Source organism: Camelina sativa, chromosome 8, assembly GCF_030686135.1.
Source record: "Camelina sativa cultivar CO46 ecotype springtype chromosome 8, ASM3068613v1".
NCBI classification, from domain to species: Eukaryota; Viridiplantae; Streptophyta; class Magnoliopsida; order Brassicales; family Brassicaceae; genus Camelina; species Camelina sativa.
In genome coordinates this window covers 8,749,134-8,762,927 of record NC_141887.1, presented here as the reverse complement: position 1 = coordinate 8,762,927, position 13,794 = coordinate 8,749,134, and the positions used below count along the sequence as shown (strand labels likewise).

Below are 13,794 nucleotides of genomic sequence, written 5' to 3'. Positions count from 1 at the left end.
TTTTTGAAACCCTATGTAAAATATGGTTCCAATAATATTATAAATTAATGATCATGTAAATTTATATATATATATATACATATATATTGATATAGTAATGTATGTTTTTCCTAAAGCTCGTATATATTTATAAAATAATTATTATGCTGTATTTTCCCACTATAACGATATAAAATACTCTATAACATATCATAAAAAATAGCAAAAAAATTTAAGTTTCCAGTTTCTATAGTTCAATAGTCTATTAAAATATGAAAAAATTGATATTATTATTCGAAATTTAAATTTATGTATGTCATGTGTATAATAATTTATTGTCAATAATGTTTTCTAAATATTATAAATTCAATTTCAAAACTATTAAATTTACAACATTCAAAAGTCTAATATTATTTTGCTAAAATTATTTCAATTCATAATTTAAAAAAAAAAAGAAAACAATTAAAATATATCTATAATTAATTTATAATTTACACTATAAATTCCAACATTATCAATTTATAGAGGTTTTATTGTATACTAGTACTTTTGAGTATTGACTTTGTCAAAGTGTATATTTACATCGGCTAAGTTAAATATTTTTGTATCTATTTTTACAACCCTAAAGAGATACTTCTTTCCATTATGATACAAATTGTTTCCTATTTTTAATCTTGTCAAATAAAAAATATCAAAAAAATACAGAAGTGAGAAGCAAAAACTAGAAGAAGAAGCCTTTAAGTTTTACAGTTGTTTAATTTACCAAAATCACGCATACTCATACACATACACAGATACTATTATATAATACAAATTTCCCAAAAGCCAAGAGGATATATATTTTATCCAATTATATCGTCCTTATCGTCTTCTTCCTTCAATTTTAATTTTTTTTTATAAAAAAAAAACCTTATCCCTTCTCTCTCATCTCTTCTCTCTTATTGTCCCTGCTATGGCGATTTCTACTATTCTCTGAGTCCTGATCTTTAAAATTGATGAGACAGAAACTTCAGAAAGAAAAAAAGAGTAAAAAGAAACACAAAACACCGTGTATAGATTCCGACCAACTCTGTCTGATTTTTGCTGATCTGAACAAAGTACGGTTTGATGGAGTTGATGGCTAAACCAACGTTCTCCATCGAAGTCTCTCAATACGGAACCGATCTACCGACCTCGGCGACGACGAGGGAGAAAGCTTCGTCTTCTTCATCTTCTTTCGAGACAGCAAACGAAGAAGAATCTGGTCCTCTAAGCCGTCCCGGAAGTGGAATCTGGTCAGGACAAACCGCTGATTACTCATCTGATAGTTCATCAATCGGAACACCTGGAGATAGCGAAGACGACGACGACGACGAAGATGATGAACAAAGCGAAAACGATGACGTTTCTTCTAATGAACTAGGGCTTCGTGGGTTAGCTTCTATGAGCTCTCTTGAAGATTCTCTCCCCTCAAAGTATTAACACTTTCTATTCATTCCTCTGTTTTCTTGAAAATCGTATCTTTTTTTTAGGGTTCTTGATTTGGTTGTGTAACTTGCAGGAGAGGGTTATCGAATCATTACAAAGGGAAATCAAAATCATTCGGGAATTTAGGAGAGATCGGGAGTAGTAGTGTGAAAGAAGTAGCTAAACAAGAGAATCCATTGAATAAAAGAAGAAGATTACAGATCTGTAATAAATTAGCAAGGAGATCGTTTTATTCTTGGCAAAACCCTAAATCTATGCCTCTGTTACCAGTTAACGAAGATGAAGATGATGATGATGATGAGGAAGATCTGGCATCTGGGTTTGATGAGAATAATAAATCATCGAGTGATGATGATGAACAAGGAGGAGTTGGTAAAGTGAAGAAGGCTGTTGCGAGGAAAGGATCTTTCAAGAACAGAGCTTACATGTCTCGGAGTTGTTTTGCACTTTCAGATCTGATTGAGGAAGAAGATGATGATCAATAATATAATTTAATTGCAAAATGCAATGATGAATTTTTTTTTCTTTGTTCATAAGTTTTTTTTTTGTTCGTTCTGAAAATTATTATTAATTTTAATTTTCGTCGAGCGAATTAATGTTTTCGTTTTAATTTGGATAAAATTAAAGTTAATGATAAAAATTAATTTTGAATCGACGGGAGAAAAAGTAATCAGACTAATTAAATGAGTGTTTTTGTTCCTTTCTTTTAGCTTATCTGTTTGTTGTCCTTTTTCTAATCTTCTCATCATCGATTCTCTTGTTTTTTTGTTTTTTTAATTTTTTATTGTGAAAGGTCAAGTCAATATTTGTTTGTGGTGGGAGCAATAATATCCCAAGTCCAAATATAGTGCCCTTTAAATTAATTGATTTAGATGGAAAAATATGTACTGTTATCTTATAATAATGTGGAAAGTTTAAGCATAAGTATCTATTTGGTTTGGTAGATGATGTCCAAAATATTTGGATGACATTAGCAAAATGAAGTTGGTCAAAACTTCTTTTGGTAAATATTGTTATTTTTTTACATATAGGTAAGTGACATAGTTATTTTGGTGTAAGATTTTTTTGTTGTTGCGGTAAGAGATGCGGAGTTTTCGAGTAATTCTTTTTTGACCAAAATCAATATAGTAACAATAGGATGCACTTTGGAGAATTTTGTAGAATTTTTAGCTGTTAACACTTCAATATTTTAGAGAATCTTTAGCTGACAACTCTTTTCATTGTTGACACTTTAACATTTTAAAAAATCTTAAGCTGACACCTTAGTTAAAACATACAGTCAATCAAATTAGAAAAATTAATACAGTTCAACTTTGATATCTAATAATATTTATATCTCCTTCCATGTCAAATTTTTAGTTAATTTACTGTATTTTTGAAAAATAGCTCAAGCCTAATAGACTAATAGCAAAATATCATTACATAGAAATCTAATTATACTTATAATTAAAAGCCAAGTAAATAGCCTAAGTCGTAGAAAAATAAATAGGTGAAAAAATGGTTGTCGTTCAATTACTCAGCAAACCCGGATTATGAGATCGAAATGTAAAGATCCTATTTTTAACTGTTGACCTGATGATTATGGAGATCGAATCCGAAAAATTGTGAGAACTACGGTGAAGTTTGTTGTTTTTTTCCCTCCACATCACTTTCTATTTTCTACTCCAAAATACTTTAACTTAACGGATATAGTAGGAAATATTGGAATATTGGATGTTCATTAGAGATAACAAAGTAATCAACCAAAATGACGATGCTGATTTGTATTTCTTTGGAGAAGCACTTTGAATTTGGTAAGAGGTACGATAAACCACAAAGCTTCACAGATCGGAATTATCTCTGGCAATAGAAAGATAATGAAAGGTAAGAGTATAAACGCTGTCGGAAAGCTACAATGAGATGATATAGTTAAAGTATGTGGTAAGAGTCAACACAGGTTTTGGCGTGAGTTGGTTGAAGAGAGACGAAGAGGATGAAATTATGTATTTCTGGTTTCAATTTCTACATGAAATATTCACGAAAGATATACTCACAACATTTTCGTATAAACTCTCTAATAGAACTACTAATCCTCTTGCTTCTCTCAAAATAAGAGCATGTAATAGACCATGATTCTAGACTACATAACATTAGTTTGTTAAGTGTTAGAGATTTAAAGACCAATATATTGTTTACTTTATTAGTTTTAAACACATCTTATAAAAATATATTGCACATACCCTAAGTATTTACTCATTTTCTTAAGATGAATGTTAGTTTGTTTTTGTTGCATTTTCTGATTTGCATATAGGATTTATTCCAAGTATAGTTTCTTTTTAACAATAATTTGTGCTCATTATCTATATAAGGAGAGGCTGTTAAACTTTATGCCTATACATGTTGCTACATTTGGAAATTTAATATTGATAATAATAGTTCATAATTTTTATGAGTTGTAATGAGAAAGCTAACACTAATAATGGTGCTCTAATACATCATAATACAAGAAAAAAACAAAATTAATTTTAGTCTATAATTTTATTACAATAATAAAATAAAAATAACCAGAAACAAATAATAACAAAAACCTAAAAACAAAATATTATTAATGAAAATTGTCAATATAAATAATGGTTTTTAGTTACAAACACCATACAAAAATTATCCTCTAAATAATTAAAATAAAACAATAGAAAAACAATCTTGCAGCATAGGGTGGACACAATCATAGTTATTATAAAAATGTAATGTAATTTTCTTAGACAAATTTTATTTAAAAAACTTGCTTTTACAATTTTTGACCCAAATCGAAATTTATCAAAATTTATGGAATGTCATCTGAATTACTATATCTGAAGTTGAATATTAGTTTGTACCTATTATAAAGAATTTTCTCCCTAGGTCCATGAAATTTTTTCACCAAAACCTGATTCCATAACTAGAGAAAGTATAAAACAAACAAAATCAGAAGTTTCAAAATTGTGAATAAAAAACAAAAAACAAAATTGGGGAAAATTTTTGTTGTTGAGGAAACAAGACGTGTTGTAGCCTCTTCTTTTTGTTCTTCTTTTGTTATTTTATTTTTGGTCACACAACAAGCGATTGTCAATTTGATATCTTCTCTTTCTGACGACCACGTGTCATTCAATTTCACTAAATTTGTGTCGTGCCATTTATGTTTGCTTTGCTTTGCTTTGTTACAATCAAATGTCAAAGTTGATATGAACTTTCTCTTTCTCTTTCTCTTTCTCTTTCTCTTTCTCTCTCATGTGCGTGTGACAAACTTCCACATTGGAAAGGAACAAAACACTTGTAATCCTTCTAGTCTTCTACTATCTCATCTCATAATGTCATTAATTCATTTGGGTTAATAAATCAGTCCATGAATAAGATATTATCAATTATCTAGTAGATTAACTAAATTATTCAGAATACTTTATATGTATAAGAAATAACAACAAGATAATTTTTTTTCTTTTTATATTTTTTCAAGTCACTTCAAGTTGGAGACAAATTAGATTTTGATATTATATAGTCGTACTAAACCATGAGCCCACTCGGCAACTAATGATGACCTCTCTTCCACGTGGGATTATTCTGTACCACACCAAAAGCTTCTCTAGTGGATGTATGTAAGTTGTAACGATTAATTTAATTACCTCTTTTCTATTTTTATTATATTTTCGGATCGGTAACACACAAAAGATTATGAATCTTTTTGCAGTACTAGAAAAGATAAAAATATAGAAATAACTAAAAATGGTAAAAGATAATGGTATATAATCGCATAAGAAACCAATATAAAAAGTTGAAAGTTTTATAATATCTTTTACCACTTTTATAATTGATTACAATGAAAAATATAGTACATTCAATATTGCAATGATTAGTAATCAAAACCTCTGTAAACAAATAGATTTTGCTGCATATAGTAAATAATAGGAGTATCTTGGAGTTAAAAGACATGACATATATTCACCAATGAATCCAATCCATTCAAACATATGATTAGGTGACTTTGTTCACTCCAAAAAAGCATACAATTTCACAAGAGAGAAAACTATAACAATGGAAAAAATGATGATTAGTACAGAAAGACAAAAAAAAAAGATAACATTAAAAAGCTAAAGATGATATTGTTTTTGTTGTTGTTGTTGTTGTGTGATATATCATATATATTACTTAGATGCAGCAGTTTCGTAGTCAATAACGGTTTGGAAAGCTCCAGCAAGAGCCAAAACTTTGTTCTTCCTCGGGTTCTCTTGCATCTTACTTGCTATTACATCGTTGTAAGCTGATGAAGATTCCTTCTTCCCTTTCACTACTTCCCTCTTCTTTCCTTCTCCTGACTCTTCTTCTTTCACCTTCTCCTTCTCCTTCTCTTCTCCCTTCTCCTCTTCTTTCACTTTTTCTTCTTCTTCTTTAACCTCTTCCCTTTCCTCTTCTTTCACTTCATTTTCTTCTTCTTTTTCTTCTGTAGTCTCTTCGACATTTTCATCTTCTTTCATGTCAATATCAACCTTCTCCAGAGTCTCATTCTCATCAATCTTTTCACTAACCTCTTCCCCGTCTTCACCCTTGTTGTCTTGTTCTTTTGTTTCCTCCACTTTCTCTTCCACTTCGGTTTTAACTTCATTGCTCAATTTATCTTCTAATTCTTTGATGACAACAGTGCAATCTTTCCCAACAGGAGGAACAACCGTTGTTGATCCACCACTTTCATTCTTCTCTTCACCGGATTCATCGGCTTGAACAACCTGATCTACTTGCACTTCTTTGTTTTCTTTTTCATCTTTTGGTTCTTCTATAACTTCAACAACTTTTACATGATCATCACCCTCAACCTTGAGAATCTCCTCTTGATGATCCTCCTGAGCGGACGATAGAGAAGCAGAATCCAAGGCAATCTCTTTATCAGATTCTTTCTTCACTTTAACATTTTCAGAACCTTCCTTTTTGCTCTTGGAAGAATTGCTACTACTGCTCAACCCGCTCTTCTTTGGGACCACAGGAGGCGATTTCGCTGTAGTACTGCCTCCTCTTGGAACGTTTCTGCTTCCATGGAAAGACGCAGAGCGTAGAGCTGTGGCAGGCTTCTCTCTAGGAACCGCTGGTCTATCTAGCGGGCGAGAAGGAGATACGTTGAGGGATTTTTGGATACGCGGAGTAGCAGAAGAACTAGAAGGAGAAGTCAAAGAAGAAGGAGGTCGATCAAAGGATCTTCTACGGAGAAGCTTCTGGTTATCATCAAGACTACTATTGTTCTTCTTCGAGAACTTGACTGGATCAGGTCTCGAACTGATTGTTGGTTTCAGATAGTTTGGTAAAGGCTTCTCCGGTTTCTGATCAGAACCATCTTCTGATGACACCGTCGACGACGAAGGTGGCTTTGGTTTTCTGCCGAGAGATCTGCTTCTGGTTAGGTTTGGGTTGTCCGGTTTTGCTTTTGTCGTGGTTGACGTCGTTGCCATTACCTCAAGTTGGATCAAAGAGAAGAAAGAACAATAGAAAGAGAAACGTGTATATCAAGGAAACAAATCTCTTTGGGTAAAAAATTAGGGTTTTCTATAAAATGAGATTCGATTACTTATGTGTTTGTAAAACGGAGCTTAAATCTCGCAATTTCTTGGGTGGTGGAGGCCATCAAACTCCTAACAAATTACTAAATCAAAAAAAAACTAAATTATAACATTATAAAACGATTCCGGTCGTTATGGAGAACCGTTGACTTTAGTTTAAGCCGTTTCTATTTATACAAAGAACACCACCAACTGTATTTTGTTTCTTTTGTCTATCTTTTTGGTTTTGGACCGTTTCAATGTCTAGTACTAATAAGATAATTGTCCCCACGTCATTAGCATATATGATAAGATAACACCACGTAATTGCGACTTACGAGTTAACTAAATCGCCAAAAATAGGAATTAAACTAATTCAAAACAAATTATATATGTAAAGAAAGAAGAATGGGCTTGCTTAACTCTGATGGAACCCATTGTAGGAACGGTTCCACCAATGTTCTACATGCTATCCACTCCACTCATCCCAATTCCTTTTCAATCATTTGTTTTTCTTGTCGACATAAACTTTTCAATCATTTTGATTGAAGAAAAGAAATTATAGATTCTATGTTAAATCTCTTGCCAAATGGCGATGGTTGATACGACAAAGTTTGTGGCATGTCAAGAGTCACGATTAAAGATTACGATTTCTATGTGATAAAGATGTAGCAATAATAGATATGGATACAAACAAAAATCGTAGTTACTTTATAACAGGTTTTCTTGTAGTCGAAAGGTTTAATTTGTGGTGGGGTGGTGTGATGGTTCTTCTTCTTATTTAGACACGAAAATTAAAGAGACCAAATGTGTCTGGCTTCTGTTGCCACGCCTCATCCCTTATGCATTTTACCTAAAATATACTACTAAACCACACTTGCTATGGGAACTAATGTGCACTGATGTAATGGGCCCAATTTGAACATAAAGGCTAAAACCAACTCTATTTCGGTGGTAAAGTTAAAAGCCAACTCAACTAAAAAAACCTACATGTTGATGGGTACAACAATACAAACCGTATATGTCATATCACATCAATAATCATATTACTTGTTGTACCCCTCAATTTCGTGCAATCACCAATCATAACATTCTTTCTTCCATGTGACATGGTGATTGGTGCGAGAAGTAAAAGATTGTTGATATTTGAGGTTATGTGATAACTGTTGTAAAGTAATTAAACTAAATAAGGCAGAAAAAAAAAACTGCATGTTTTATAGTGGTATATGATGTGTTGATGTGATCGCTGCCGCTATAGTGGAGACATTGGCATGACAATAACTCATAGGCATAACATTTCAAAGCTTCCATTTTTTTGTTAGAAAACGAGCTTCTGGCAATTGAGTGAGAGGGATCCGATGATAGCCATGTATAACATTCGATTTTCATGCTTCCACAGAGTTTGATTTGGGTTAGGTTACATAAAATCGTTTGTAGTGATTTTCTCAAGTGTTTGGTCTGTTTCATTCAACGGCTTAGTGAAGCTCATGCATTTTTAAGAACATGTAGAAACTTGAACACACCATGTTTAAAACTATTGGGAGTGAGTTAGGCAGTCTAGCTAATTATGTAAATCGAGATAAAAGCATTTTGTTTGGATCAAGAGCCATCTCGTCTCGAATGTTCAATTTATGCTTGGAATATTATTTTTCTTATCCATGTATATGAGACATAGTTTCTAATGAATTATATGTATATATAATTTATTGCTCTTGGTCACCAAATAGCGATATTTTGGTAGTGGATATTTTCCAGATGATTTTTTTATAAAGAAATGTATATAATTTATGCGTGCTAAGTTGACAAACACTAGAGAATGCAATTGCATTTTCATACTAAATTAAAAAAAATAGTAATATATTTAACATATATAACTCTTCAAGAAAAAAAAAATTCCCTTCCATTGTATGACTTCAATAAATACAAAATAGTTAAAAGTGCATTCAAAGTAACATACGAATATGATTTATTTATCCAAAAAGAAACATATGAATATGATTAGATAACTAGATTGATAGAGTTCGTGGGAAACATTTCTTCACATGCAGTTCGAAATTATATTAAATTTATATCAAAATATGACCCCATGGAATTGTTCGTACGTATCTTTACAAAATCAAACTATATTGTTTCTATAGTGTTACCCTTACTCAACATTTTTATATGCAATTAATCAATTTTTGTATGATTATATAGTGTTATGTGTTGTGTTGCGTGCTTGCATGCTTTCTCTCGGAGTTAGGTACGAGACTACGAGAGAAGAAGAGAATAAGTACCTATAATATACTATAAATTATGTATCAATGTATGCAAATGCAACAACACATACAGATAGAAAAAGACGTATGACGTAGAAAAGCAGCTTTAGGATGATTCCAAAAATTTGTTTCTTCAAGTTGACATTTTTACAGATAAGTGTATGTATTCACGTCTGGTCGTGATGCTGCGTGGTCCTTTCACGCTCCCCACCCCTTAATCTCCTGTATATGTGTGTTCAGGAAATGGTGGGCTCTCGTTCTGAATTTTGGCTTTTGACTTGGGTCCATTTTGATTTAACCCTCTCCTCATCTTTCATCTTCCAATGAACAGATTTGATTTAGAAAATAATAAACCAATGACTTTTATGCCTACAATTATTATTTTATTAACGTTTTGAAGTTGTTTATAATTATAAAATGGTTTCGTTTTCTATCATGGATGTGGGATCTTATAATTAGTTTCTTCTCATCACGTCGCCTTTACAGAATGGACCAAATAGATATTATATTTGATTATTATTATAATCATCTCTCAACAAAAATATTGTCAATTTTTATGGTTGAGTATGACGTTTTTATAATTTTATCCAAAAAAAAAAAAAAAAAGGTTTGTTCACATTACACTCTTCTTATCATCTTTCTTCTTCGTATTTTTTCTCATACAAATATTCTATATATTTTTTTAGGATTATATTTTTAGTTTCAACAAAACCTACTTCATATTCAAATTTACAGAAGTTTCCTTACTACATGCTTTAAGAAAAACGTATGTATTCATCATCTTTACCGTTTTACATGTTAAAACTCTGAAATTTCATGAACAGTAGAATTAATTAACAATTATGTTAAGAGTCCCATTATGTAATCAAATATTTTCCACCCAGCTATTTTTGATCAATTAATCTTTATGTTTCCTTAAACTCCCTTTATAACTTTTCGGAAATGGAACCAAAAAAGAAATATATAATTAAATTAAAACATATCATTCCGTGTTTTAACGAGACGCTAATCAAACACGGCGCCGTTTTACAAACCTCGCAAGTCCTTCCGTAGTTATATATTATCTAAACCGTTCATCTCAGGAGCTTCACACAACAAAAACCCAAAATCAACGGTTGAGATCACTCCGACTTCTGTTTCGCCTTTGCTACGCCACTTCTTCTTCTTCTTCTTCTTCTCCGGTTTTAAAAATTTATAAAATCACTTAAAAATTCAAAATATATTACTTCTCCTTCTTCTTCATCGCATCTCTCTCACTCCACGTTTCTTCGCTAAACCATACATAGCCGCCGTGTTAAGGTATCGCCGGAAATTTTTTTTTCTTTTTTTTTTTCGGTCTCTTACGTTTCGTTGCTTCGTTGTCTGTTACAAGAAAATGAAAAACCTTTGTGTTTTTTTTTTTTTTCAATTCGCTGATTGAATTTGATGATTCTGCCTTCTGATACAATTTCCAAAACTTTATTTAATTTTTTGTTGATTAATTATGTAAATTCGATGAAATTTGATTGGTGTGGTTCTTTCTGGTGCTTGAATTTTTTTTAATTCTTTTGGTTTAGAGTAGTTGTTGTTATGTTTTAATGGAGAAGCTTGAATCACGGAGAAACTAATCGTGTTCTATGGAAACTCCGTGTAAATCGTTATTTTTAACATGGATGGTTCATCTTCTTCTCTCTAAGTTTCCTTTAATAAATCACTTAAATTAATCTGTTGAAGCCTTGATGGGTTAGTCATGGTTCATCATGTTCTTCTTTCTCCTTTATATAATATATGTTTCTGAAATTTCTAAAGACTGTATTTTGAATGGTAAAAAACGAAGCTTTGATGACCCTTTTACAAAAGTCGTAGATTAGGAGGAATCTGAAATTTTCAAAGCTTTGTTTCTATTACAGTGTTTTATGTATGGATGGATTTAAGGGCAAAAGAACATCATCTAGACCGGTTATGTCCAGGAAAGCAAGTGGTCTTGTTCTTCATGAGAATATGAATATGAAGAAGAAAGATGATGATGATCATCATCATAATAAGAAGAGTGTTGTTCCTATCTGCAGCCGTATTGGTTGCAGTTCCAGGATTGGTTCCTCCACTAAGGGAGTTTTGATGATTGATCACAAAGCTAAATCTACTGTGTCTTCGTTTCGGTCTTCTTTGAATGGGAAGGAAACCGTTGGGAGTTCATCTCGAGGTATGACTGGATTTGGCGGTACGAAAAAGGCGCTTAAAGTTACTGGTGGTAGGAGACAGCTCTCTTCTCTTTTGGACATGGATTCTTCAGAGAGTAGCAGCGTTAATAATGATGAGTCTCCCAAGACTGAGCGTTCTCTTCCACGTGGAAAGACCAAAGAAAGCACTGTTAGTGTTCTTTCTGAAAATAGTGTCTCTGGAGAAGTAGTTGTGACAGAGGCAGGAAGCTCAAGTAGAGGAGCTGGTAGAAGCATTTATCAGAGACCTGATTTGGTCACCCGAGAGGCTCGTGTGGGTAACAGTGGCCAAATTGCTAGAGCTACTGTGAACAGGAATGGATTGAGAGACTTGAAGAGCAAATCTGTTTCTGATGTTGTTCCATCAAACTCAAATCCGACAAGGAAAAGTATCGTATTTAGAAAGAAAAACTCTGATGGAGAGAGCAGCTCTTCAAATAGATGGAATAAGACGGAAGGATCAGTGATTGGGGGAAAGAATTCAAGTTCCCCTCAGGGTAATGGCATCACCATATCTGAATCTAGGAGGAACAGAAATTTACAAAGTGTTAGGGACAACAGTGTTGTTTCAAGTAGTGCTAGGAGATCAACTGGTTACTATGGTAGAACAGGACGTGCTGGAGCGGTTGCAACTCTACAAACGCCTCGCCCTGCAACACGAGCTGATCTCAATCCTTCTAGATCTACAGAAGTTTCACGTAGTCCATTAAATAGTTACAGTAGGCCAATCAGTAGTGACGGCAGGTTACGTAGCCTGATGATGCCTGGTAGCCCCTCAGAAGCCGGCCTTTCTCGCTCTTTGATGAACCGTGATGGTTTCAGACGGTATAACATGAATGGAGTAGCAGAGGTAGTCATCATAATCTTTGTTGTGTGTAATGATGTTCCAGCGTCTTAGTTACTCAAACTCAAATACTCTATGTTGCAGGTATTGTTGGCGTTGGAAAGGATTGAACAAGACGAAGAGCTTACATACGAGGTGAGTTCATCATCTTGGACCTTTTGAAATGCAGAAGTTTTTTTGTCTGACTTCAGAATTTTATTTTGACACTTCTTCTGCTTATTTATTTCCCTTGCAGCAATTGGCTGTTTTAGAGACCAATCTGTTCTTAAATGGTATGAGCAGCTTCCACGATCAGCATAGAGACATGCGGCTTGACATTGATAACATGTCATATGAGGTTAGGCCTTACCTATTTGTGTATTTTTGTTGACAGTCAAAGGCAACGCTCAAGTGTTTAGGTATGAAAGCTAAACACCTTAAAATTCATGCAGGAACTATTAGCATTGGAAGAGAAAATGGGTACAGTGAGCACTGCTCTAAGCGAGGAGGCGCTACTGAAAAGCCTCAAGTCAAGCATCTATCTTCCAACAGATGAATCTGGCGACATATGCGTAAACAAAGATGATGATGTCAAATGCAGCATTTGCCAGGTATTATAACTCTTTCTTCTCTGATTCTAATCTCAATGGTCTCTACAAAAAGCTCAAAAGAGCGTCCTATGTTAAAATATGCAGGAAGAGTATGTTGATGGAGATGAAGTAGGGACTCTGCCTTGCCAACATAAGTACCACGTGAGCTGCGCGCAACAATGGCTTCGCATGAAGAATTGGTGTCCTATCTGTAAAACCTCAGCAGAAGAATCTCAGCCACAGCCATTTTCATGATGATTGGATTTGCAGAGACATCATCACCAAAGTGTTTGTCTCTCTGCTTTCCACCATATATCTTGCTCTCTATTATTTGTACATAAAAGGGTTTTTTTTTTTTTTTTTTTTTCCTTTTTTACTTACACACAATTTGGGAACAAATAGAAATTAAGATCAGGTGGACAAATTCCTATTTCACCTGTATAAAGTCTAAACATTTCAGTTCAACCAAATATTTTGGTTTAATTTCATATTGCACTTTTTTTTTTTACTGTTATTGCACTTTTTCATTTTGCTTCTAAATGAAAATATTGGCTCTAGAGAACGGTGAAAGGGAAAATAAAGAATTAGCCATTGTTCGATAACTTTGCTTTCTAACAAACTAGTAACCCATAAATTTGTCATAGGCCCAAAGCCGAAGCCATTGTTTGTGATTTTTTTTTTTTTTTTTTTTTGTCGATCAAGCCCAATACAGTAGCTTATTGGAAGTTGTTTTCTACGAGAGAGAGAGTCAATTAGGTACGGATGAACTTATATGGAAAAACAAAACCCTCGTATTCTTGCACATTTTGCAAGCTTATCATCCCAGATATTTTCTTTCCGAGGAATATATCTAATACTAAAATCTATAAAACCATCTTTAAAGAATCTAAAATTCGTCAACTTGGAAGTAAAAGTAGGCCAATCCTCTTCTGATGTCGTCAT

At 33.1% G+C, this 13,794-nt stretch overlaps 3 protein-coding genes across 3 annotated transcripts; 2 read left to right on the top strand and 1 right to left on the bottom strand.

The window, feature by feature from the left end:
- The first annotated feature begins 729 nt into the window (after positions 1–729).
- On the top strand, positions 730–2,097 carry LOC104706807 (protein OXIDATIVE STRESS 3 LIKE 4). The gene is made up of 2 exons (XM_010423035.3): positions 730–1,433; positions 1,520–2,097. Exons 1-2 carry the CDS (start codon positions 1,087–1,089, stop codon positions 1,929–1,931), a joined length of 759 nt encoding a protein of 252 aa, XP_010421337.1. The 5' UTR covers positions 730–1,086; the 3' UTR covers positions 1,932–2,097.
- A 3,277-nt stretch (positions 2,098–5,374) lies between these two features.
- LOC104706806 (uncharacterized) lies at positions 5,375–7,142 on the bottom strand. The gene has a single exon (XM_010423034.2). It carries the CDS (start codon positions 6,894–6,896, stop codon positions 5,604–5,606), a length of 1,293 nt encoding a protein of 430 aa, XP_010421336.1. The 5' UTR covers positions 6,897–7,142; the 3' UTR covers positions 5,375–5,603.
- Positions 7,143–10,200: 3,058 nt separating this feature from the next.
- On the top strand, positions 10,201–13,335 carry LOC104706805 (uncharacterized). The gene is made up of 6 exons (XM_087463309.1): positions 10,201–10,540; positions 11,131–12,289; positions 12,368–12,418; positions 12,519–12,620; positions 12,715–12,873; positions 12,958–13,335. The coding sequence occupies exons 2-6, from the start codon at positions 11,141–11,143 to the stop codon at positions 13,105–13,107; spliced, it is 1,611 nt and encodes a 536-aa protein (XP_087319435.1). The 5' UTR covers positions 10,201–10,540; positions 11,131–11,140; the 3' UTR covers positions 13,108–13,335.
- Positions 13,336–13,794: the final 459 nt, after the last annotated feature.